Here is a 27,105-nt window from a genome sequence, read left to right as displayed (position 1 = left end):
GTGGGGCAAGCTTTTTTTCTTTGATATTCTTTTACTTTTTAATGGAGCCACAACATCTAAAGTAGAACAAAAAGCACTCTGTCATGATATTTAATCTGGTAGTTTCAGATGAACAGCTGATAGAAGCTAATAGATTTGGGAGATCCAAAGCTACTAGCTGTGGAGGATGTTGTAGTACACTTAACACAATAGCATGGGGTTGAAGATATATTACGACTAAAGTGAATTTCATAGAAAATTAGGTAACGATCTGTGCTCTGTGAGAGAATGGCTAAATGATATATGTTTATACCAAAGGTGAAAATTAAGTGAAGAGTGTGTTTGCAAAAATGAGTAGGCACCATTATATTTTGAGTCCAAGATAGATATAAAATACTTAGTGGATCCTGTGGTTTGTCAAAGTGGATATTAAAATCTCCAACAATTATTACTTTATATGAGAGTGTTATTAAACTTGATAGAAAGTCAGCAAATTCCTGTAAGAACTCAGAATAGGGCCCTTGTTACTCAGTATGGTTTTGGACTCTGCATTCCTGATAAAAACTTATGTTCAGCATATTGCAGAATAATGTAAACATTTGTTAAAAAAAGTAACATCTGTATAGTTGTGCAAATAAGCATTATGTTACAAGAATAAGTCTGAAGATTGTCCTTTGTGTGTTAAAATCTGCAATAGAACTCGTGAGGTTGTTGGTGAATTAGTGGTCAGGAAGAACGGGAGTCTTTTTCACCTTGTAGCTGGTGATCTCTTCATGGCCTTCCCAGACTGATGTTGGGTCTTTAACAGTAATGTGGCTCTTCAGCTTTTCTGATTATTTTTTCTTTGCTGCTTTAATCCCTTTGTCCAGCTTGTGTATGGCCTCTTAATGGCGAATTCTGTCCCCACTCCTGAATGCTGAATGCTGCCTCTTTTTCCCTCCAAAGATGTCTGAGTTCAGCTGAAAACCACAGTTTGTTGTTTTGCATTTCACCCGTGCTGTAGGTGAAATGCAGCTGTCCTCAAAGAAACTGATGTATGACATCATGGTGTTTGTGTATTTGTCTGGACTCTTTGTTGCCTCTTCAAAAGCAGCCCAGTTTGTGGATTCAAAGCAACCCTGTAGCTTTTCAGTGTTTCCACTGGTCCACCTCTTCACTGTTTTGATGACAGGCTTGTTGGTTTTGAGTTTCTGTCTGTATTTTGGGAAGAAGTGAACAATATTGTGGTCAGAATTTCGAAGAGCTCTGTGTGTGATGGCGCTGTAGGCATTTTTAACAGTGATGTAGCAGTGATCCAAAATGTTGCCTTCTCTTGTGGCACAAGTGACATGCTATCTGTTTCTTTCATTAGGTTTGCACTGTTAAAGTAGCCTAGAATTATGAGCTCTGAAACCAGATTCCCTCTTTCTATTTTTTTTTTTCACTTATTTTTTTTTTCTAAAAAAAGATTTTTTTTTCGTCTGGTGGAATGTAAACAGTGACCAAAATGAAAGAAGAAAACTCTCTGGGAGAGCACAACAGTTTGCAGAAAAGTCAGTCTAGATGCGGAGTGCATTTTAACATGACGTCTTCACACTGTAACGTAATGATCTGTAATGTTGTCCTTGGTGAGCACTATTTACCTCACGTATCCATGCGCCCTGCGCATTACTACGGGAAATAGCCCGACTGAACGAGAGATCTCTCTGCAAGGTGGCTGCTATTATGGAGCTTGAGCCACCATCAGATGTTCATGGTCTGCATCGAATTTTAGGAATGATCCACTACCTAGGGCGCTACCTCCCAAACTTATCACAGGTAACAAAGCCACTTAATGACCTCCTCAAGAATTACACTGTATGGATGTGGAGTGCAGCACAAGCTTGCTACATGAGGCAGAATAATCCTCAGCAGCTATGGAGGTGACCGGCAGTCTACCTGGAAAATCCTCAAGTTAGGATCTTGCTGTGGAAAAAAAAAAAAGAAAATATATATATTGTTATGCATGTTCATATGTTATGCAAAGTTTAGTATGTGTTGTGGAATCTACAGCAATCCTCACCTGAATTCATGACTTATATATGTATTTGGTATTGAATGCATGTAAATCTCAAAAGAGAGGGGGGTGTAACGTAATGATCTATAATGTTGTCCTTGGTGAGCACTATTTACCTTACGTATCCATGCGCCCTGCACATTACTACGGGAAATAGCCCGACTGAACGAGAGATCTCTCTGCAAGACATAACCTGGGAAAAGAGAACAATAGCTCTGTTATCTAACGCTGTTCATAAAGCGAATAAAGTTCATGTTACTTACCTCGACCTGTGTCCTCCTGCATAAGAAGAACCATCTTACACACACCGGCATTTGCTGTGATAGAAGCAGATTCCTCCTTCCTTGGTCTTGCCACTGAGCTTTGCGCCTCTGTACGCTCTGTGCAGCTAGAAGTCAGATAGGTGCAGTTTTCTGTCAGGGGTCGGCTCAGAAAGCCAGGTGTCTATGAAGGAGAGGGGAAGTGCGGTTAAAAAGTCCTTGTTGGTTTGGTTAAGCAGAATAGTTCTTCCATTTTGTTATGTAGAGATTGCTGATTGGTGAGAAACAAAGATGGTAAGGGCTATTAAACCCACACCGTCTCTAATGAGCACTTCAGCTCTTCTGCTTCTTCTTCTTCTAGCCAGGTTGAGCAGAGCCAGTGCACCCATTGTAAGGATTTCCAAAAGCTCTGAAGGTTTTTGAATAAACTCAAAAATTATCAAGTGAAATGTTGTGCCTGAAAAGATAGATAGATAATTTACTTCATATACAGTGCGGTTTGTGACTGCAAGCATCTGTGCATTCTCTGCTTTTCTACGCTGTACACAAAAACTGGCCTCATCTGAAAGGTGCTAGGATTCTTATTTGTAAATGTTGTTAGAACCATGTTACTACTGCATCTTATCTATGAAAACGTATGCTCCTCTTTAATGCTTTGACTGAAATGCATGCACTGTCCATACATCTGTTATAACAGTGTTTTATCGCAGTTTGTTCATTTATCCAGTAAAGTATGAGCTTGTGGTGAAAAAGTAAATTAATTATGTTATTTGTCACCTGTTACAAAAATTGGCCATTACAAAAATTGTCGGCCATTCTGGCTGCAAAGAAATTAGAAAAATAAAAAATTCATAATCAGTGAATCCATAGACAAGACCTTTCCTGTTCTGACCTCTTGCAATCTGTTGCTGAGAAAGGCTGTATACTCAGTGGATAGGGAGTGGAGGGACACTGAGACACTGGAGTTTTTCTAATCATCTGTTGTTGCAGTGTCCTGGTTGCATAAAACAAGCTTTTACACAAGGGAGTATGTTAAGGGTATTACATAAAATGCCTCAGATGTTTCTCTAAGGGAAAATGCTAAGGGGCTTACTACAGTGAGGTTTTTTGTAATATAATTCTGTCATACCAATTACAACATTCTCTCATTAACAGAATTAATTATTAATAGCAGACCTAGTTGAATACCGGGACTAACAGACACACCTAGTTTTAATAACTGTTGCTCCTTCCAAGATGAAAAAATAACTGGTTTAACTTCTTCCACTTCAGAACCCTACACACATACAGGGTTGGGATAGCTACTGAAAAATTAGTAGTTAGCTGCTTTGTAGCTACTTTCCCAAAATTTGTAGCTAGCTACAATTTAGCTACTTTTCCAGAAAAAGTAGAGGCTACTCTTAACTACTTTTTGGAAAGTAGTGCGCTACTTCTTAGCTACTTTCAAAGCGCGATTGTCAGAATGTTTGTGAATCTCCACCTAACACACCAAACAAGCCCAACTGGTAGTGTGAACAAGACACTGCATTTAATCATGTGCCAGAAAGAAACATACAATTGAAAAGCTGCAAATACACAAAAAGATCACCAAAAAGTAATTTTAAGTGGTAGTTTTATACACAGGTGTATAAAATCAAGCACCTAGGCATGCAGACTGCTTCTACAAACATTTGTGAAAGAATGGGTCGCTCTCAGGAGCTCAGTGAGCTCAGGGGATTATGGTGTGGGGTTGTTTTTCAGGAGTTGGGCTCAGCCCCTTAGTTCCAGTGAAAGGAACTCTTAATTCTTCAGCAAACCAAGAGATTTTGGACAATTTCATGCTCCCAACATTGTGGGGCGCATGGGGTCAGCGAACTTGCATAGGTACATTCTACAAACATATTCAAAACTCCATAGAGTTGGACTCCATAGAAAGCAAATGGAAAACATTAGAGGGCTTGAAGACACAGTCCTTAAGCATTGTTGCTTGCTTCACTTATCTTGCACCAGCTTGCAACCAAGCCACAGGCGAACATCCTCTTGTGTAAAAAGAGGGGCAGTGTGTGTTGAGTCTAAGATAGGCAGAACCCTTAACAACAACTCACATTCATCAAAACAGTTGAACATATCAAAACATGCATAAAAAGTGTTTGGCTCATCAGGAATGGAGACTAGGTAATTCGTTGCTGAGGTATTGACCTTTGGTTCTTGTCTTTAGTGTTTCTAGTTTTTGAAAAGCACGTCTCACATTCTTTGTTCTGAAATCCTGTTCCACCTCCTTATATTTCAATTTGGCTAAAATAAAATATATGTTTTTTGTTAAATGGCTCAAGATTTTTTAAAGAAGCCCATTTCTTGGATTGAAAGGCTTTCTTTTTTCTGTTAAAAGATGTTTAATATTGAGCATGATCAGGGGTTTAGAGTTGGGGTATTTTTTAGTTTTAACTGGTGTGTTTATCTCAACATAACTTAATATGTTATTAAATAACTTTCTTGCCTAAATGATCCTCGCTCTGTACACACTAGAAAACTCTGCAGCCGTGCAATAGTGTCCTCTGACACTGGCTAACACTGTTGGTCTGGGGCTCCTCCAGTGCTTGTTGGTAGTACGAAAGTATAGTACTGTGAAAAAGTCAGAGACCACTTTTTCGTTTATTTAATTTCGATTAAGAATGACCATTAAGCACACGTTATTTATTTTTCAGTGTCATAAAAAGCAGGAAAAATTTAATAGAAAACTTGCTTAAATGCTAAAAAAGAGAACTATTTGTACTTGAAATGGCTGTTCTGAATGGAAATTAAATAAATGGCAGGGTGATATTTGACTTTTTCACAATATTATAAGTAGGAAACATAATCTGTTAATCTAAATGCAGTTTGTGTCATTAATTTTCCCACACCTATATGGTAGGTACACCTACCAGAATGGCAACTCCGTGTAGTCATGATGTCCTTGACCTTTGGCCTGTCCCTTGGTGAGGAAACATTGTTTAGAGTGCATAAAGCAGAATCTTTTTACTGATATTTGGTGGTTTTCCCTGCAGATTCCATCATCTGCTGACTCTGTGGTGTGTATCTGGTGCAGTATCATAACTTTGGAACCCAACTCTCATATGCAGCAGAGATTGGTGAGTACATTTGTACATACAACCATACACTGACTCTGTGAACAGTATATAGTTGTCTGTGTATGTGTGCACGTATGAACAGTATTCTCAACTCTGAATTTCTATGTAAAATTACAGAACTGTGTATTTATGGATAAAATTACAGAGCTGTGAATTTATGGATGAACTTCAGATAAAATTCTATATCTGCCAAAGAGGGATGAAAAAGAGCTTTATAAAGAGATAAACAAATCAAACCATCAAATACCAGGATATTTTGGATCTGGTTGACTCTGCCAAGTGGTAAAAGGTAGTGGTTGGATCTTACAGCAGGACAATGATCTAAAGCACTGGTTTTCAACCTGTGAGCTTGCTTTTTTTATCATCAACTATGTATCTCTGCAGACCTAACAGTAGATAGGAGAGACTTACGTTGCAGGTGGGTGGATACCAGCAAATGAGCGGTCTTTGCGCCAGCATAGAGTTTTTAAGGAATGGCAAAAACCATTTTCTTTTGTTAAAATGAGCATTGCAGAAGAAAACAGCTGCCGGCATTAAAGATGAGGTCTGACCCCACTGAAGCTGACTTAAGCTTCATGGAGAGTTAAAAGGCATGATATAAGCAGGTTGCTCTGTTGCTGGTTGTAGTAATATTAAATTACTTTTTCTGATTCGTGCACAAAATCAAACTTTTGCAGTACTCCCCTGATGTAAACCTAATTAAAGTGAGAAGTAGGGGTGGGAATCTTTAGGCACCTCACAATTCGATTCGATTATGATTCAGAGGGCTGCGATGCGATTATAAAACGATTATCGATGCATCTCGATGCATCTTTTTTCTCTATACAGGATTTCTATCTTCCTACTGTCTGAGGACTTGGTAGTTTTAAAGCAAAGTATTTGTAATGATCCATAATGTAAATGCATTATGGATCATTACAAATACTTGGCTTTAAATATCTAAAATATCTTTTATTAATAAATTAAATGGAAGTGATGTGGCAAGTGAACTAGAAGGCTCTCATTCAGAGACACTGCTGCCACTCATCTGCGATAAAATGCGCTGTTACCCTGTTACCCTGAAATAAGATCCAGTGGTAATGGTTGTCCACGCAGCACGTTACAGCCATCCTTCCCGTTTTCTTTAGTGATCTTATAACTTCAGTTTTGGTCTCGTTGTAGAGAGGGGGTATTTTCGAGACTGGACGCTGAATCTCGGCTCCAAAGTGTGCAGCATAGCGCAAAAGCCCTGGTTCTCAACGACCGAGAACAGACACCAGGTCACATAGCACCGAGGTCTCACCAGTAGCGAACAAAAAAACAGAGATTAAGACGAACATTTGGAGGACTTATTCGCATTTATAAGCAGCGCGGTTGGTTAAATCTGCAACGAGAGTTAAAAAAAAGTTGCAAAAAATGAACTCGCTTCTCTTTCGAATTTTCCCGTTCCACCTTAAATGGTGCAGCAGTTACATTCGGCGCCTAAGGCAGAATTTAAGGTGAAACGGGAAAAATAGAACGAGAAGCTGGCGAATGAGAAGCGACTTCAGCCTCGTAAAACAGCCGGATGCTGAGACATTTTACAAGAAACTCTTCTAGTTTTGAAGAAAGGTTTTCTGGTGGAGATGGGAGGAAAGCGGCTGTAGCTAAAGCTTAAAGTAGAGCAAAGAAAATCTGCGCTCTCGTTTATATTTTTAGCCCATATTACGACATTAACACATACTGGACATTAAATGTTGTGGCTCCCAAGGTGGTTTGACTTTGTTGAAAGGCAAAATGGCTCTTCTTAACATTTGGGTTGTGACTCCTGATCTAACCTGGCTTTTAATGCAGAGGGAGCCGGTCGGATTTCTCACTCATCCACTTGTGTTTTTGTTATGTTCCGCCACAGACTGTCCGGGCGCTGCACTTCCGCACTTCCAGTTCCACCTTTTGCGTTCCATCAACATTACGTTATAAATTAAATATTTAGAAAATCGATTTTTGACATTTGTGAATCGATTCAGAATCATTCACATCCACATTACGATGCATCTAAGAATCGAGTTTTTCCCGCACCCCTAGTGAGAAGTGTAGGGAACTGCAGAGATTTCTGGAGGAATGCTCTCGGATCCATTTATGTGTTTTTGAAAAAATAATGCAATAATTTAACCTGACTGAAAAGTTAGATTGATATCATTTTAATCTCTCATACAGCCAAACTGATAAACAGCAAATATATTTTCATTTTCTTCATTGTCACCAATAATTCCAGCAAGCACTATATGTATGTCTAATCATATGTGTACCTGTCACCAGGTGGTGTTCAGTCCACTCTTTGTGATGCGGAGTCATCTGCCTGAGGCCGTATTAGTGCATGTGGAGAAGCGAAGTTTGGGACAAAGGGAGAGCCAGCTCATCCCCGGCCAGGGACAGGAGCGGGCACTGCTCAATGTGAATCCAGACATCACACACCACCTCACCTTCCAAGCCAGGTACCTTACACACGTACGCCACTTATCACTTCCCCACGCACATCATTCAACACATTCTACCAGTTCTTCCTTCCCTCACATACCATCTTGCTGAAGTCACTCAAGCCAATGAGTGCAAACCTAACCTTCGTTTTGTGGAAGTGGCCACTATTCAGAAGAACTATTCAGAGAAGACATTACTTATACACTGACATAATAGAAGATAGGGAAGCAGACAATCACACACACATACACACTTATCAGATTGTACATCATACGTCCCCCAAAACACATAAAAAAACATCTAAACGATTTCCAAACCCATTCAAAGGAAATTTTGAGGAGAAAGTCAGGTGGCATTAAAAGACTTAAAACTAGCTCTGCAAATGCTAGAGAATTATTAAGGTATCCTCAATGAGCTTCATGAAATCACTGACACACCAAAAGGACTGTTAGAATCCCCAAAAATGTTTAGTGAAAATGTCAGTGCTATGGACACATGCATATCGACTGCTGAACAGAGTGTTTGGACAGATATATATATATACATATATAGGACAGAGAGCAAAAAAACATGGAGACATTGAATCAAATGGCAAAAATGACAAACCAGCTACAACCTGCAAATGACAAGAGTCAAGAGTAGTACCTGGAAAATGACTTCACATGACAAATTGTCAGGATGATTGCCAGAAGGGGGAAAAAGGAAGGGGATGTTAGGAATTTTCCAGACACTTGTTGCTACACTTGTTGTTGGCAGAGAGAAAGTCAAGTCTCACCGATCTCTGGGAATAGAACATGCACACCAGGTTGGTCAGAAAGTCCAGGGTCAAAATTGACCCATTATTGTGTGATTCCTGGGGTGCACAGACAGACAAAACATACTAGAATTGTCTAGAACAACAACAAGGAAGAGACATCACAAAAATCCCATAAGCATCTTCCCAGATTTCTTGCCTGAGGAGCAAAGAAAACACGCCCTCTTTACTCTGATTCACCAACTGTTAAAAAGGGAGAACTGTATCCGGCCACCCTCAAATTACCTTTTCAAAACTGCATTTCTTCAAGAAAGTAGAAGGCGCAGAGGCATTTGTGAAGGGCAGCTCGAACACAATCAGAGCCACCAGTCCAGCAACTGAAGAAAACGTGGAAACGGTGGAAGCAAAAGATAAAGAACCAATGGATTAATAACTAGTAAGCACTAATAGTAAATTGTATTAATTTACTACTAGTAATTTACTAGTAGTAAATTACTAAAATTGTCAAAAGTTTCTACCAAAAACTGTACTCCTCATCCAACCAATTTACACTGACCTCAGCTGAATTTTTTTTTTCAAAACATTAATCTGAACAAATTAGATAATAAAGAAAAGTTAATGCCTGGTGCAGCTATATCAATTGATAAAATAAAAATAGCAATATTAGGCTTTCCAAAAGCAAAAAATACTACACCTGGACCAAAGTGGTTCTTCTCAGAATTTGATAAGTTAAATATTAATTGAATTTTTCCCCCATTCTAAAATAGATTTTTGATTAATCCTTCAAAGACAAATTGTATGCAAGAAGCTTTAATACCCTAAGCATGCAAGAGGTTTTAATACCCTCATCCCAAAGCCAAACAAAGATCATATGGGATGCAAAAACTTTTGACCAACTTCTTTAATTCAAACCTACTGTGAAATTCTCAGTAAAATTCTTGATTTTAAGATTAAACCATGTAATTGGAGGACTTATTTACCCAGATCAGAAAGGCTTTATAAAAGGAAGATAATGTTAAAAGAAAATGTTAGACAAATATTTATAATATTTTTAATATTATGAAAGTATAGATAAGAATCAGTGGAGCTTATTTTAAATCTTCTGACCTTTGATGACGATCACATTAGATGCAGAAAAAGCCTTTCGAATTGATTTTTTTTTTCTGCTTTACACTTTGAGTAAAATGGGCTTTGGGGAGTATTTTATTAAATGGATTAAAACACTATATTCCAGTTCTTCAGCATGTACATACATATTAAGTCAAAAGCTGCAGCCTTTCGCCCATGCTTTATAACATTGCAGTTAATACATTGGCAGTTAAGATCAGGCAGTCTAATGAAGCTGTTGGCATTTGGAGGAAAATAAAACAAAACAAAGATTTTGCTATATGTTGATGATATTCTGTTGACAATAAGCAAGCAGGTTTAGTCTTTAGGAAGTTTGTTTGAAATTATGACTTTGAGAACATTTCAGGCTATACTGTGAATTAAAAAAAATCTGTTTCCTTACTCCCCTCAAAAAAATACATTACCCAAGACAGATGAAAATTATTTTGTGAAAGAATCCTTCTTTGCTGTGTGTGTGTGTATGTAGCTTGGGAAGTGGGTGGGCTCCTTGTGGAGTCGGTCAGACAAGCCTAATCAAACCAAATGCTCAGATCTGTATTCATACTCTCAATACAGACAAACTATACATCAGTCCCTACTCTGCTTTCTCTCACCACACTGTCCATTCTTCCATTCCAACACACACACACAGTTTCAGTACAGTGCTGTTTGTATCATTAGTACCCACAATGCCTCAAGCTACAGCAGCTCACCGTGGCCACAGATCCACATTGAATGACTGATCCGATGTCAAATGCTCAGCAGGAGTATTCATCCTGATTCTGCTGCAAGACCAGCGCAGTGTTCATCTGTGGGTTATAATTTGGTAGTATGGTAAGGGTTAGCGTTAGGTGTAGAACTAGAAGTGGAGTTACAGATAACTATACCATGGCTGGTGTTTGGGAGAATGAGATCAGATTGAAGGTGGAGGTTTTGCCTGTTTGTTTGTTTTTTTGTTTTTTTTTATTTGTCCGTATGCATGTGTTTGGGGGTGCGTGTGTGTATGTTTGTGTGTGTGTGTGTGTGTGTGTGTGTGTACTAGTGAGGAGGGAGACACATCCCAGTGTGCAGTGCCAATCTCCTCAGCTCTGATCAGGCAGATTGTCAATAAAGCTAATCAAGAGGAGAGACAGAACCATAGCAGCATCCTAGAACGCTTCTACGGTCCAAAGAATTCCAACCATCCACCCTGGCCCTACACCTACAGGGACACAGACAGGTACACACATACAAACTGCATGTGTCTTGTGAAATTTTGTTTCCACTATATGTGTGTGATAAATGTGCTGTGTGTGTGTGTGTGTGTAAAAAAATATGTCTATTGTTATATCGGGCAGTACTAAAACAAGAAAAGCACTTGAGTAATCATTAAAAAAAAAAACATGAGAAAAAAGAAAGAACAATGTTCAGAATTCACATTTCTCCCAGTTGCAGTATTCTGGCGCTGTGTACGTGTGTGTGTGTGTGCGCGCGCATTTGTATGCGTGTCTGTGCGTGTTTGTGTTTGGCTTAGAGCTTTAACAAATTTATTTGTTAAGCAGAGCTTAATGATCCCGAACATTTTTGTCAGAATGAATTTTTCATAATGACCTGTTAAACTTTTTTGTACTTAGAGCATATTCCATTTATATTTCATATAACATATATTTCATATTTTGGGTGCACTAAACCACACTCCCCTGAATCAGTTTACATTTCATTTACCTCGCATCCATTTTGTCACAAGCATGAGTCTCGTTGATTGTGGTGCTTAATGTAGTTTGATTAATGAAAGTAGGAGGGGAAGAAAATCTATCTAAAAGTTTTTCCTAAACATGCATAACAGCATTCCAGGAACTTGCAAATATTCTGAAGACAAAACCATCCCACTCCCATGTTACTGCAAACCTTCACTGTGTGCAGGTTGGAGATTGAGTCATCAGTAGCTCAGTGGGATAGTCCCATGCAGGTGCGCCTCTGTGCGTGGCGGACGGGTTTGAGCACTCTGCTGGTGGAGTTGTTACCATGGGCTCTGCTCTCCAATCACTCCAACTGGGACCTCTGGCTGTTTGAGGCAGAGAGCATTGTTTTGCAGATCCCTGCTGGCAAGACCATCATCCCCCCCAACTTTAAGGTAGTACTCTGCAACTTTCAAATCAAATATTCAAATTCCGTAGGGTCTGCTATAAGCTGTCAGGATACTATGGTCTGCAGTAAGGTGCTTTGTGTCTTTGTGACCTTCTAGTGAATGTGCAGGTAGAAGACTAACCCTGCTTCTGAATTAGCAAATGACCGAGCGATAAGCAGCCAGTCATTTTCTATGGGAGTATGTGACTTGTGACTACAATTTAGCAGCAAAGCATCAAGCAACAGGGCAACAAGCGACAAAGAGTTTTTTTTTTTTGTTCGTTTCAGTTTTACGCAAGTGAATTATGATGCGAAAAAGTTGTCCAATGAACTCTACTCACATGGAAGCAGGACTTTTAACTGTGGATTCATCATTTGCTGTAACGTTTGGTGTATTTTTTCACATACAGTCCTGCTCATCATTATTGGCACCCATGAAGTTTAAGTACATATTGTGGAATATCCCCTGAAAAAATTAATCAACTGAAACAGTTTTTTTGTATAGAGCACTCATATTTAAAACAAAAGAGCAAACTATAAACAACAATTTAAAACAAAAAACTGTTTTGTGAGGGAAAAACTGAAAAAACCTAAAGCTTGCTGTGACACTGGTATTGGCACCCTTTACATTAAATTAGTATGGAAACACATTTTCACTCACCTGTGGTAAATCGCAAATGATAATCACCTGTGACAAATTCAGTGCCCATGTGACATGAATTAGCCAATGAATGATGACTTCAGGGTTTTAAAAAGCCATACGTTGGGCCATGTTCATTTGTTACAATGGTGAAGACAAAGGAGCTGTCTGAGGACATCAGAAGTGCTATTATTAGCAAACACAAGACTTCCAAAGGGTATAAGGCCATCTCCAAAGACCTTGGTATCCCAGTTTCAACAGTGCGCAATGTTATTAAGAAGTTTGCCAAGCATGGAACTGTCAAGAACCTCCCTGGACGTGGGGGAAAGAGGAAAATTGACAAGAGAAGTCTTCGAAGGTTGGTGCGAATGGTGGAAAAAACACCAAGGCAAACATCCAAAGAACTGAAGGCCAACCTGGAACAGTCTGGGGTCATGGTTTCAACAAGTACCATACGCCGCACAATAAACCATGCAGAGCTTTATGGGCGAAGGCCAAGGAAGAAACCATTGCTAAAGAAAAGACATAAAAAGGAACGACTGATCTTTGCCAAAGAGTACCTTGACAAACCACAATCATTCTGGGACAATGTTTTGTGGACAGATGAAACTCAAATAGAGCTTTTTGGCAATGCAAAGCAACAGTTTGTTTACAGACGGCGCAATGAAGCTTATAAGGAAAAGAACACCCTACCAACAGTTAAGCATGGTGGAGGATCCATAATGCTGTGGGGTTGCTTTGCTGCGTCTGGTACTGGAGGCCTTGACCGTATCACAGGAATCATGAAATCAGAGAATTATCAAGAGATTTTAGAGCGAAATGTCCTACCCAGTGTAAGAAAACTTGGTTTGAGCCGAAGATCATGGGTATTCCAGCAAGACAATGACCCAAAGCACACATCCAAAAGTACACAGGAATGGTTTAAAAGGAAAAAATGGACTGTTTTAAAATGGCCAGCAATGAGTCCTGACCTCAATCCCATTGAAAATCTTTGGGGTGAGTTGAAATCTGCCATTAGGAAAAAGAATCCTGCAAACATTCAAGAGCTTGAACAAACTGCAAAGGAAGAGTGGGAAAAAATACCAGCTGAGAAGTGCAAGAAGCTTATAGATGGCTACAAGAAACGTTTGGAGGCTGTCATCACAGCCAAAGGGTGTGCAACCAAATATTAACAAGGGGTGCCTTTATTGCTGCACATGCTGTTTATTCTGTTTCTTCTTTAAAATTGCAACATGCAAGTTGAAAAACAATGTTTTTTTTGTTGTATTACTTTGGACCTCCAATTAAAAAATCCTGAAGATATAACTTTGGTACATTTACATTTATTTCTGAAGATATTGTACAGGTTATGCAAAAAAGGAAGGGGTGCCAATAATGGTGAGCAGGACTGTATACAGAGATAATTCAAAGAAAATATTGTTGCTGTCTGGCGAGTGTAGGCAGCTTGATAGCTGGGTGTAGTACTGTGAAAAAGTTGTTTCCTTCCTGAGTGTCTCTATTACTTCATATTTGTCATAGTGAATGCTTTTAGATCTATAAACAAAATGTAGTATTAGACAAACAGAACCTCATCAAATAAAAAACATTTTTATGATTATAATTAAAATTATGATTTCAAGGAGCAAATATATCACACGTGAACCACCTATGTGAAAAAGTAATTACCCTCTTAAAATTAGTAACTTGTTTCATGATCTTTGCAGCAATAACTGCAGGCATCATTTTCATGATTTTATATCATCATTTCACAGACTTTTTTGTTAATTAGGAATTTGAGCCCATTCTTCTTTGTAGAACTGCTTTAATTTAGGTTTATTGGTTTTTCTTGTTTGACGCCCTGCCTCATCTCTGTTGGGTTCAAGTCTGGACTTTGACAAGGCCACTTGAAAGCATTCAATTTGCAATGTTAGCTTTGTAGCATTAACTTGCATCCGCCAAGATGTGGATTTGCTTTTGTGTTTCGGATCATTGTCTTGCTGCATAACCTGATTTGTGTTTTGGCTTTAGCTCATGGACAAATCAGCAGACACTCTCCTTAAGAATTCCTGCCTTCCTAGGTGATTTGCCTTTGTGCCCTTGGGGATCTTTGGCAGGCTGGCCACTACTGGAAAGATTCATCAGTGTTCTCAATATGTAGATAATGACATTCAGTGTGGTTTGACAGTGTCCTAGAAAAATACAAATGGTTGTTTCTGTTTTGGATATTCTTTTGATAATTATCAAGTGAGCTTGTAAAACCTTTGTGTCACTCTCATGGTAACCTTCAGAAGTGAGGTTTACATACAGCAGGGCTGGATGCCTTCAAGCCTGGCTGTGTTAATTGGTAATTTCATTATAAATTCAATTTGGTCAATTTGTTGCTTGAGTAACGAAAAGTAAATTTGCTCTGTAGATAAATTAAATAATAATTTAAATGTGTGTTTTTTGTTCTGTGTGTGTGTGTTTTGTAATACACACACACATTTTCTAAGCCACTTATCCTTCTGGGTCCACATGTTGGCAGAACTACAGATTTATTACAGTTAATGGAGTAGTCAGATATTTGAGAAAATTAATTAATTAGCTCAGTGATGTTTTTGATGACAAAATTCACACAGCTAGATCTCACAAAATTCAATAACATGTTTCTGCTTGTGTAATGGTTTGTGTCTGCTTGTATGTTGTAGGAGGCATTTCAGATTGGCCTCTACTGGCCACACACTAATACAGTGCACAAGTCAACAGCCATCCAGCTGCTACATGAACTGACCTCACCACGCTGGAGGGAGGTGGTTGGAGTTGAGGTACTCAGCCTGGATGAGGAGGGATATGTGGAGGCTGCCATTACCCTTGGAGCTCCACCTAGGCAGAAGGTGAATATGAGCCTGTCATGCTATGCAACCTGTTAAAGTTGAAGGTGAAAGTTTACTAGTAAAAGTGATGCATTCACATTAATAAGCTGATATACAGCAGGTATAAACAGTTTTTCAATGTATGTAGTTTTTGTTGTGACACTCTGAAAAGCCCTATTTTCATGCTCATAGCACAACCGCCAAAAATAAGGTGTAAAATCACATCCCTGGCACGTGTGGGCATGGCAGATATATATTTTAGTACTTTCATGACTGGCAGTACAGTGATAATTAGTTAACAATCTCTGGCAAGGTCCTAAAGGAATTTACAAGACTGAAGAATATAGTGTCTGCCAAGGGATTTGTGAGGTCCCATTGGTCCAAATAGAGATCACTTTATGAATTGAAAATAGCCAAGTACGCTACACTGTCAGTTGTTGTGAAATGTCCAATGATAGAAATAGATCAGTAAATAGGTAAATTCATCCAGCAATTCAAGTCATGTTCTGATGCTTTTAATAACAGTGTGAAGTTTAGATGGAATAACTCTAACAACTTCAGGAAAAAATTTATTCATAAGTATTTCACATTGTTGGTGGTGATAGGTGATAGAATTAATTAGCTTGGTGACGTCTTTGATAGATCTTGTAGGGTTTTGTAAAAAATAGCAGCATGTCATCTGCATAATGAACTTATCTGGGTGATTGAGTGTGGGGTACACTATTTTAATCCGGAGTATGAAAGATTTTTCAAAGCAAGTTTTATGTAATACCCTAAAAGATTTCTCAGTTTACTTTATCATGGGCTCTTTTTTGTATGTACAGATCAAATGAAGTTGTTTTTATTACTTTTCTCTATGAAGTTAATGAGGTCAGTGAGACGGCATGTTTTAATTAGTAAGTGTCTCCCTCTGATGAAGCCAGTTTGATCTGGGTGTATAAGGATGGAAAATGAAGAAACAAACCTTTTTATTGCATTGATTAATTAAATGGGGCAATAACTAGAGAATAGGGTTGGATCTTTTTTTTGGTATTAGCAAAACGTAGATTAGCGTAGTGTTATTTTGTGATTAAATGAGTGAGTTGCTTTATTTCGTTGTTTTTAAATAGAGATGGTTGGCCAGAAATGTTTGTAGAACTCCATTGAGAATCCATCCATACCTGGAGATTCAGGTTGTTGTTTGGCATCTGTTTCATTGTTTTTTAAAATTCTTGTTCAGGTAATTGTGCGTTTAGGGTCTCTGTTTGATCTGTATTTAATTTTTGTGTATGTATAATTTGTATAAAGTATGTTCACTCTCTTTAAAAATAGCTATCAACATGGATCAAAACACACCCACTTGAGCTCAGGAAGAAATGTCTTAATACTTTACGTTCTGTTTCCTGAAGGTTTATTGTATAAGCATGTATCTGCTTGTGCAGATGATTAAGAATTTTTGTACTCTTAACAAGTGAAGGAATGCCTCTTATAGTCCAGCTCATAAGCTTGATATTTGAAATGGTCAGTAACAACAGAGTGGTTATTTTTAATGTAATGTTTGTTTCACCATAGTGGTTGTAGAGCAAATATCTGTTGACTTACCTCCGTATTATCTGCTGAGAGAATTCACGATCACCTTTATTGTTACTGGCAGCTAACGCAGAAGTGGCGTGTGACATCATACTCTCAGCTATCGTGAGACTTCAGACTCAGCATCCGAACTCTTTGGTTGCCATCTCAGGGGATTTTAATTATGTTTCACTCTCCAACACTTTACCAAAGTTTGTTAACTGTGCAGCCAGGGAGAACAGAGTGCTGGATCTTTTAGATGCAATTGTCAGGGATGCTTATAGTTCATCTGCCCTTCCTCCACTGGAAAGATCAGACCACAACCTGGTTCTACTAACTTCCACATACCAACCTGTGGTCTTAAGACAACCAGTGGCATAGAAGACAATCAGAAGGTGGTCACCAGAGGCAGAGGAGGCTCGGCAGGTCTGCTTTGAGACCACAGACTGGGGGGTCTTGTGTGAATCAGCTGGTGAGGACATTAACAAGATGACAGACTGCCTCACTGATTATATCAGTTTCTGCACAGACACTGTATTTCCAGTCAGGCAGGTGTGGTGTTTTCCCAACAACAAACCATGGATCACCAAGGACTGAATGAATTGTTAAACAAGAAGAAGCAAGCTTTAGACTGAGGGATGTAGAATTACGAAGGGGTGTGCAAAGAGAGTTTTTAGCCTAGACTTAAAGACTGAGGCTGTGTCTGAGTTACGAACACTGACTGGAAGATTATTCCAAAGCTGGGGGGCTTTGTATGAGAAGGCTCTCCCCCCCGATGTAACTTTTATTAATTACTAGGCGTGATGGTTCATAGTATGAGAGAAGTTCACTCAGGTACTGAGGGGCAAGTCCGTTTAGTGCTTTATAGGTCAGTAAAAGAATTTTGTAATCGATGCGAAATTTTACTGGCAACCAGTGTAGGTTTGATAAAACACACCCCATTAAGAGTACACCGATTATTTGACTTAGGCGACTAAAATCAATGACCAAATTAGTTATCTAATTAGTTAACTAATTCAATAGTCGACTAGTTGGTGACATCATCACGCACGCATGTTTCTTGCGCTCACTAGGAATGTTTTGACATTACCGCTTGCTGGAGACTTAACAAAAGCGTGTTGGCAGCCTCAAGAACAAAATTCTCAGAAGTGTTGGGAGCATTTCACGCTAAACTCAGAAAAAAGGTTGTAAAGCCGACTTCAGCTGGCATGGGAGCACATTCTCCATGATGGAGTATCTGAGAAGGAAACACGTCGGCTCACCGGATGAAGAAGATTCGTCTCAGTAAGATAGCTAGTTGTGCTAGCGACATTAGTCAGCTAGCTAATGGGAATGTTCAAAGCCGCCTTACTTCATGTTATGAGCTGAGCCGTAATGTCTGTTTCAAAATTGCGTCGAGAAGCAAGTCCTAACGTTGAGGCCACCAGTGCGGTCAAATTCGGCAAACACAGGAGAGCTTTTGCAAACAGTTTACTGATTTCCGTGAACATTTGTGAACACTCAGTTTTCAGGAGGTACAACATACAAGGCAACTGGACGAAGAGTTACCGTCGAAATGAACTGTTTACACAAAATCTTTCAAATTTAACTGTTCGTAGAGAAGTTTGCCACAAACATTCGCCACTTGCCCATCCGCTCCTTCAGAGCGCATCTTCTCTGCAGCGGGAAGTATCTACTCTCAGAGGAGAGAGAGCCTCTCACAGGAGCGCAGAGAGATGCTGACATGTAGCATTTAGTTGTAACAAGTCATGTCAAAGTTTATTTATATAGCGCTTTTCACAGCAGGTGTTGTGGCAAAGCAGTTTTTCAGAAAAAATCCGGGTCCAAGCCCCCATGAGCGTCGCCAGTGGCAAGGAAAAACTCCCTAAAAGCAAGAGGAAGAAACCTTAAGAGGGACCAAGATTCAAAAGCAGAACCCATCCTCCTCTGCTCGACACCAGATGGCAAACAATAACAAAAGAGCAGTATGAACAGAGAATAAGGTTTTAACGTTAGTACAAAATATTAGATTAGATTAGGAGCTGTCTGTCTACACAGGGCACCAAGCACAGAATGCAGTGTGTAAATTTAAAATTTCAATTTAGATTGTTTTTGTTTGCTTGATTAAAGGAAAGCTGATTTAGTTTCATGTATTATTGCTGATACTTTGCACATCCTTGGTTTTCAATTTTGACAGGAAAAAGATATTGGAGTTATACTTTTGTATTAGCGGGAAAGTTCATTAAAACAGTGATATTTTGAATAGGTTATTCATCCTCATTGTTAGTTAGCAAATTCATAAAAACAACCTAAAACTACATTTAAAAGCCAGTAGCTACATAAGAGTTATTTGGTAATTGAACGATTCATAATCTGAATAATCGATTATTCACTCCAATAATCGATAGATTATTTGACTGTCAATTTAGTTGTTTGTTGCAGCCCTTCACACCATACACCATGGCAGCTGCCTAGCAGTATTTAGCAACAGCATGGGATACCATAACAACTGCCTAGCAATGCTTTAGGTCAGCTGGGATATCATAGTAACTGCTGCGCAACCATTCTGTGTTTCCTTCAGGAAATGCATGTTTCTAGGTAAGCAGTGCGCAACTGTATTGTTATCTGATTTATTTTCGCCTTTTATTATTATGGTTGCGCATTGCTTTAGTGCTTGTATACAGCTTATTGATTGGATGCACAGATTGCACAGATGTAGCAATGGAATTTTTGCAGAATTTTTTTCCCATAGGAATGAATGGGGTAAAAAATTCCATTACATTCTCATTCACCGAAAGACACCATTTCGCATACACTAGCTCAGGGCAGTCCCCCAAGCACGAATTCAATGTTGTTCTGACCCGCACTCATCCATTTGTCGTTTTATTCCATCCCTCATTTATCTGATAGAGTCCCGTTCATTTTCACCACCACACAAACTTTGTTACTTCTTTGCCCGACAGCCACCAAAATGCATGTACTCATTCAAGGCAGGTCCCCAAGCTCTAATCCACAGCCATACTGGCCCGCACTCCTCTATGTGTTGTTTTTTCATCCCTGGTCCTCCCATAGAGTCCCATTCATTTTCCAACCCAACAAAGTCTCAATCTGTCCTTTTCCTGACACCCACCAAAGTACATGTGCTTACTCAGGGCAGGACCCCAAGCTCTAATCCACAGACATACTGACCCGCGCTCCTCTATTTGTTGTTTTTTCATCCCTCGTTCTTCCTATAGAGTCCCGTTCATTTTTGCCCTTACCCAAGCCATAATATTTCCTTTGCCCAACAGCACCCAAAATGTGTGAACTCTCTCAGAACAGGTCCTCAAGCTCTAATCCACAGCCATACTAGCCCACACCCCTCTGTTTGTTGTTTTTTCATCCCTTGTTCCTCCCATACAGTCCCATTCATTTTCGCCCAAACCCAAGCCCTATTATTTATTTGTCCAACAGACACCAAAATTAATGTATTAACTCAGGGCAGATCCCCAAGGTCTAATCCACAGCCATACGTACCAGCACCCCTCTATTTGTCGTTTTTTCATCCCTCTTTCCTCCCATAGAGTCCCATTTGTTTTCGCCCAAACCCCAGCCCTATTATTTACTTTGCCCAACAGCCACCAAAATTCAAGTACTCACTAAGGGCAGATCCCCAAGCTCTAACCCACAGCCACACTGACCTGCACTCCTCTATGTGTCGTTTTTCATCCCTTGTTTCTCTCATAGAGTCCTATTCATTTTCGCCTCCAACAAAGACATCATCTTTGTTTTTCCCAACAGCCACCAAAGTACATGTAGTCACTCATGGCAGCTCCCCAAGCTGTAATCCACAGCCATACTGACCCGCACTCCTCCATGTGTTGTTTTTTCATCACTCGTTCCTCCCATAAAGTCCCATTCATTTTCTAACCTAACAAAGCTTCAATCTGTCTTTTTCCTGACAGCCACCAAACTACATCTGATTACTCAGTGCAACCATTCCGCGTTTCCTTCAGGAAGTGCACATTTCTGGTTATTATTCTTATTTTTCTGCCGTTTCTTTGCCGCATAACTTGTCCCACAGTTTTCGAGATATCAACACCGTTCCAATTCCAGATTGTCTGGACTGATTGTCTGATGCATGCTTACACAGCTTTTGGATCGGATGCATGGATTCCGTATAGTGATCGAATTTCTCTGAATTTTTTCCCATAGGAATGAATGGGGTGAAAAATCGCATGGCAATCTGCTGTACTTCTGCTTGACCGAAAGACACCATTTCGCATACATTGTCTCAGGGCAGGCCCCCAAACACAAATTCACTGTTGTTCTGACCTGCACTCGTTTGTCGTTTTATTCCATCCTTCGTTTCTAACATAGAGTCCCATTTTTTTCATCACCACACAAACTCTATTACTACTTTGCTTGACAGCCACCAAAATGCATGTCCTCAATCAGGGCAGATCCCCAAGCTCTAATTCACGTCCATACTGACCCGCACTCCTGTAATGGTGTGGTATCATTACAGTATACATTGGTGTGGTTGCCTTTCCAAAGCTCAAAATTTCCACAATAGATCTGCTTAAAACTTGGTGTGGACACGAAAGATGTTTTAGAATAGGATCAAGATGGAGTAAAGCACATAATCTGAGGTTTATCACTGCTACATTCACACGTGTATATGCCTGTGTTCATAATTATGGTATATCCTCAAGTGTGTTGAACCCCCCAAAAGCTCAAAATTTGCACCATAGATCTGTTTAAAATTTTGTGCATACTTGTAAGATGTTGTAGTATGGAATCAAGTTGGAATGCAGGGCATGATGAGATTATTACATTTAACAAACATACAGGCCCAGATGTAAATACATGCATAACTATTTACATTATATATTAGGGTTGTTACCTTTCTAAAACTCAAAGTTTCCACTATATCTAGATCTGTTTCACACTTAGTTTGAACACTTATCAGAAACTATAGTGAAAAATCACGTTGGAATGAAGGATACACACTACAAGTGTGACAAAAATTTCAGGACACATCTCTTGATCACTGAATTCAAGTGTTTAATTCAGTCCCATTACATAAGGTATATGAAATTTAAGCACCTAGCCAAGCAGTATGTCTTTATAAACATTTGTAAAAGAATGGGTGGTTCTAAAGAACTCATTGAATTCAAACGTGGTACTGTAATAGTTTCTTCCTTCCTAGATATTCCACAATCAACTTCGCATGGTATTATTACTAAAAAGTGGAAGTGTTTAGGAACCACAGCAACTCAGCCACAATGTGTCAGATCACATACAGTTAAAAGAGTGAGGGTCGCTGAGCGCATAGTACATAAAAGTACACAACCCTTGGCTAACTCAATATCTGCAGAGTTCCAAACCTCCTCTGGCATTAACATCAGCACAAAAACTGTGCAGCTGCATGCAAGCCTTCCATCACCAAGCACAATGCTAAGCATCGAATGGAGTAGTGTAAAGCACGCCGCCACTGGACTCAGGAGTTGTGGAAACGTATTCTGTGGAGTGACAAATCACGCTTCTCTATCGTTGCCTGCCTGACTACATTGTGCCATCTGTAAAATTTAGTGCAGAAGACATAATGCTATGGGGTTGTTTTTCAGGGATTGGCCTAAGCCCCTTTGTTCTAGTGAAGGGAAATCTTAATGCTTCAACATACCAAGACATCTTGGACAACTGTACGCTTCCAACTTTGTGGGAACAGTTTGGGGAAGGCCCTTTTCTGTTCCAGCATGAATGTGCCCCAGTGCACAAAGCAAGATACATGAAGGCATAGTTGGGCAAGTTTGGTGTGGAAGAACTTGACTGGCCAGCACAGAGCCCTGGCCTCAACCCTGGCCCCATAGAACACCTTTGGGATGAACTAAAATGGAGATTGCGAGCCAGGCCCTTTCGTCTATGTGTGACCTGACAAATGCTCATCTGGATGATTGGGTAAAAATTCCCACAGACACACTCCAGAAGAGTGGAAGCTGTTACAGCTGAAAAGGGGGTACCAACGTCATATTAATGCATATGGATTTAGAATAGATAGGAAAGATGTCATAAAAGCTCAGGTGCAATGTGTTAGTGTGTTAGTCATGCAGGTCACAGTGTGAGAAGCAGAAGCGGTGTGTTTTTCGTTTCATTTGGCTTATTAATTAACTTCTCCAGTGTTTGAATGTAAAAACTTATTCCACAAAGTTTGTAACGTGCATGTCCTAAATGTTACTCCTTAGCCAAAAAAGAATCTAGTTGATCCATGATATTCATGTAGCTAGTCCGTGCACAGATACATCAGTCTCAGGTCTCGCTGTGCTTTTTTGCAATCTACACTCCGTGGAGTTTCAAAGGTGATGAGATTACAAACTGCATGGGGAAAAAATTCTAGGAAATTCCTTGACTTTTCCAGACCTGGAAAACCAAATTTCTATACTCTATGACTTAGCCTGGATTTTCATGACTGTACGAACCCTGATGCTTAAGGTCTTGTTATTAGACATTTTGGTAAAGCAGCAAAGAGGTTAAATTCTGAGTATTCACCAGATGTACTATTTAGTATTGTGGTCCAATATTTTGACTTTTGGTCTCATCTACAGTCCCTTTGACACTTAACTACAGAATCTTTTTACCTGACATAAATGAGATTACATATGTTTTTTTTTACCTAACATAAATGAGATTACATATGTTTTTTTTACCTAACATAAATGAGATTACATATGGTTTTAGAGGATCTAGTTTCATGCTGGCGCAAGTGCAGTCTAATTGTATAAAGCTTGTGTATTGCTTATTTGCTTGGATGCAAGCCCATTCGTGCCCACCTATTACTATTTTTGTGATCAGAAATTACAGCACTGGAACTATGTGAGTGGAGTGGTGCAACAGTGGGCATGACATGTAAGGTGTATTTTGGAACCCTCAGCCTCCAACCTCCAACCTACTCTTCATGCAAACACAAGTGCAGAATGGTATTTTCCTGAGTTCAAGCACGGCTGTAAAGATGTGTCCAGTTATTCACAGTGTAATATTAGGGATGAATACAATTCATATCAAGCTACTTAAATATAAATAGATACCTTCTCCCAATTACTAACAAATTACAGCTGATATAGTTACTTTGCCAGTATAAATAAGGCAAAGCTCAGACAGTTGGAGTGTCTTTACACACAAGAACATCACATAATTAATAGAATCCATGTAATTAGTATTGGCAAAATAAGGCTTTCTGAAGCTTTGACCCTTTCTGAACCATTGTGTTAAAGGTCCACTACTCGAAGCCTCATTCATAGGGCATGTGGGTGACATCTGCTGGTGAAGAGGATGCAGTCAAAACTGTTAATGGATCTTTTTCTTAACCTGTGTTACTTTGTACATGCACGTTGAAGAGGCTGATTTTTTGTAAATCCATGTAATGTTGATGTATGTCAATTGGCAGATCAGATACTATAATGTACATTACAACTTTTGTATGAAAAGTGCTCTTTAAATAAAAAAACCTGACAGAATGATTCATTGATCCCACGTGTGTGTGGAAATTATACATATGATTGTAATCAGGGAAAAGGGTGTGCTTGAGATTAGGGCTATCGCGATAACCGCAATATTGCAATACCAGACTATTGACAAGATAACCACAGGGGATTGCAAGCAACAGCAATTATGTCGGTTGCTTGCCATCTCCTGCCATTTTTCTTTTTTTTCTGTACAACACTTTGGTCAGTACATTCTCTCAGGGCTGGTTGAAGAGAAGAGATCTGATGAAAGCCTAAATCCCCAAGCATGGCCTCATACTGGTAAGCTACGAAAGTTGGAGTATTAGTTTTTTTTTTTATAGGCAAGTTTACTAGAAACCAAATTTCACGCTCAATAAAATACCTGTCACTTAGGCTACATTGAAATTCAGACATAGACCTGGCTTACTAAAACACTTGATGACAGTTGTGGCATTGTAGCCTGCAAATATTCTGTTGCTGACTTGCTAGGATGATTTAAATATATTTTTTCATTTAATAAAATACCTCAAAACGCTAAATCATTTAAGATGTAGGCTATATTGTTATGTTAATTAGATTTGCTAAATATATCAGGGCTTTTTTTGGCAGGGGGATTTTCCCCCAATTTTCTCCCAATTTAGTCTTCTCCAATTCCACCCACTAGTTAGGACTCCCCCAATCACACGATACTACCAGCGCTAGGAGGGTGAAGGTTAGCACAGGCTTCCTCCGAGACCTGTGAAGCCAGCCAACACATCTTTTCGAACTGCCGCTCACACAATGTCATTGGACAGCCGAACGTGCTTGGAGGAAAGCGTCAACTGCCAGATCTGTTATGTCAGCTAACAGACGCCTGCGCTGACTAGCACCGCGCTGAGTGATGGGGGGAGAAGTGGGGGCATCCTACCCACCCAGAGAGCGAGGCCAATTGTGCTCTCTTGGACTCACGGCCACGGAAGGCTGTAGCATCACCAGGGATTGAACTCACGATCTCCTGATGATAGGGCCAACGCGTAGATGGCTGCACCATTCGGGAGCCTCAATCAGGGCTTATTTCATATTCAATATTCTGTGTAGGACTGCGCTACAAGGCACAAAGTAGAAAATGGTGGACAGAGTCTTGGAGTAAATACTGGCTATCAAACCAATTGTGTAACTTTTATTTGGATGACTGGCAACACCAGCATCTACTTCTGAGCTGGCGGGACAACGCTGACCTTGAGTCTGTAAACATGACCTTGAAATCTGCGACTGAATTTACGGATCTACTGTCTGGCAAGCATTTTCTGATGGTTCTGAAACCATCAGAGGAGGACAGCACCTTGATATCAAACATCAAGTGTAAGATGTGCAGTGTTCTCAAGATGAACCTGCTGCCTAACAAGAAATTTTGGCAAATGCCTACTTGCTGGACCCTAGATATAGGGGGAATCATACTGATGACATGGAGGTGACAAAACACGCACTCACTGAAGGGATGCTGGGAGTGAAGGATGGAAAGTGTGGTGCCAGTGCGTCAACGGTTCGAGACCAGGGGTGTCACCTGGCCTGGGCTTCCTGAGCCAAAATTTTTTAACCAGCCCCGAACAGGGTAATATCGCGAAACAGTTCTACAGTGAACTGTTTTGGGATATTCTGGATGGTTATACACCTGCTGGAGAAGAAGAGTCTTCTGTGTATGCAGTGATGCCACGTGCAGCAGAAGAAGACTCTTGGAAACTTACCAAAGTCACAGACAACCAAATCCACATTCATACCCCAGGCCGTAATTGGGATAAGAATTTTAGTGAGGTCCATGAAGAAATGTGACCTACATTTCATAGTGAATAAAGTAACCGCTGAATATGAGAGTTACACCAACCGTACCCATCTCTGTCCTCACTGATTACTGAAAAAACACACATTAAACATATGTTTTAAAAGGCTGTCTTTACCAAACACCAGACAACGGGAAAGGCAGCTACTCTTACAGTTAATGAGACAAAATACAGCCTAATGTACCTGCTGATTTATTTATAATGTTAGCTACATGGCGCTATACCATCAATATGCTGGTTAACAGTGAACTTTCTCATGATGGTTGTAGTATATTATGAGTAGGTAACACAGTACAACTTTGATTTACCATCTAAACACTAATACAGCATCATTTCTAAAACTCAAACATTTCCACTATAGATTTAAACTTGATGTAGACCCTTGTCAAGTTGGAATGAAGGACATTTCACATGTTTACCACATATATACTCTCAGGTGTGTATGCGTGTGTTTATAATTACAGTATACATTAAGTGTGTTAAATCCTTAAAAGCCCCAAAAATTCAAACATAGATCTCTTACAAACTTTGAGTAGAAACTTATCAGATATTGTAGTGTAAAATTAAGTTGGAATGAGGGGTATGGGGCTTAACAAACATATAGGCCCAGGTATATATTGTAACTGATAAAAAATATTGTATTTAACTATAATATACGCTGGTCTGGTTACTGTACAAAGACTTAATTTTAACTGCAGATCTGTTTCAAATTGATGCCATATTTTGTAAAACACAGTCAAGTTTGATTGAGAGATATATGATGAGCTTTAACAATGATATAGGCCTAAGTGAATATGCATGTATTTATAATTATTGTATAAAATGGTGTGGTTACCTTACCGCAACTCCACAAATCCACCATAAATCTGTTTCAAACTTGGTGTGGACATCTATCAGATGTTGCAACGTAATTAAACATAAAATCCTAACTGTACCATAAGAACTCTTGAAAAGACTGTATTAACACTTTTTAGATAAAGTAAAATGTAAATTCATTCCATTTAGACTGCTTTCTGACTTAGTAA

The 27,105-nt window shown here is 39.4% G+C and overlaps 1 protein-coding gene across 2 annotated transcripts in view; it reads left to right on the top strand.

Annotated features, from left to right (window-relative positions):
• The window catches only part of LOC118800430 (vacuolar protein sorting-associated protein 13B-like), a 402,625-nt gene that overhangs the window by 332,668 nt on the left and 42,852 nt on the right, over positions 1–27,105 (top strand). For both annotated transcript variants that reach the window (XM_036560640.1, XM_036560641.1), the window contains exons 46-50: positions 5,298–5,381; positions 7,659–7,834; positions 10,721–10,897; positions 11,581–11,791; positions 15,091–15,276. In XM_036560640.1, coding sequence (XP_036416533.1) covers positions 5,298–5,381; positions 7,659–7,834; positions 10,721–10,897; positions 11,581–11,791; positions 15,091–15,276 — 834 coding nt within the window. The remainder of the gene's footprint in view (positions 1–5,297; positions 5,382–7,658; positions 7,835–10,720; positions 10,898–11,580; positions 11,792–15,090; positions 15,277–27,105) is intronic.

Source organism: Colossoma macropomum, unplaced genomic scaffold (assembly GCF_904425465.1).
Source record: "Colossoma macropomum unplaced genomic scaffold, Colossoma_macropomum, whole genome shotgun sequence".
NCBI lineage: Eukaryota > Metazoa > Chordata > Actinopteri > Characiformes > Serrasalmidae > Colossoma > Colossoma macropomum.
The sequence above is the reverse complement of the archived record's forward strand: the minus strand, read 5'-3'. Positions and strand labels throughout refer to the sequence as shown.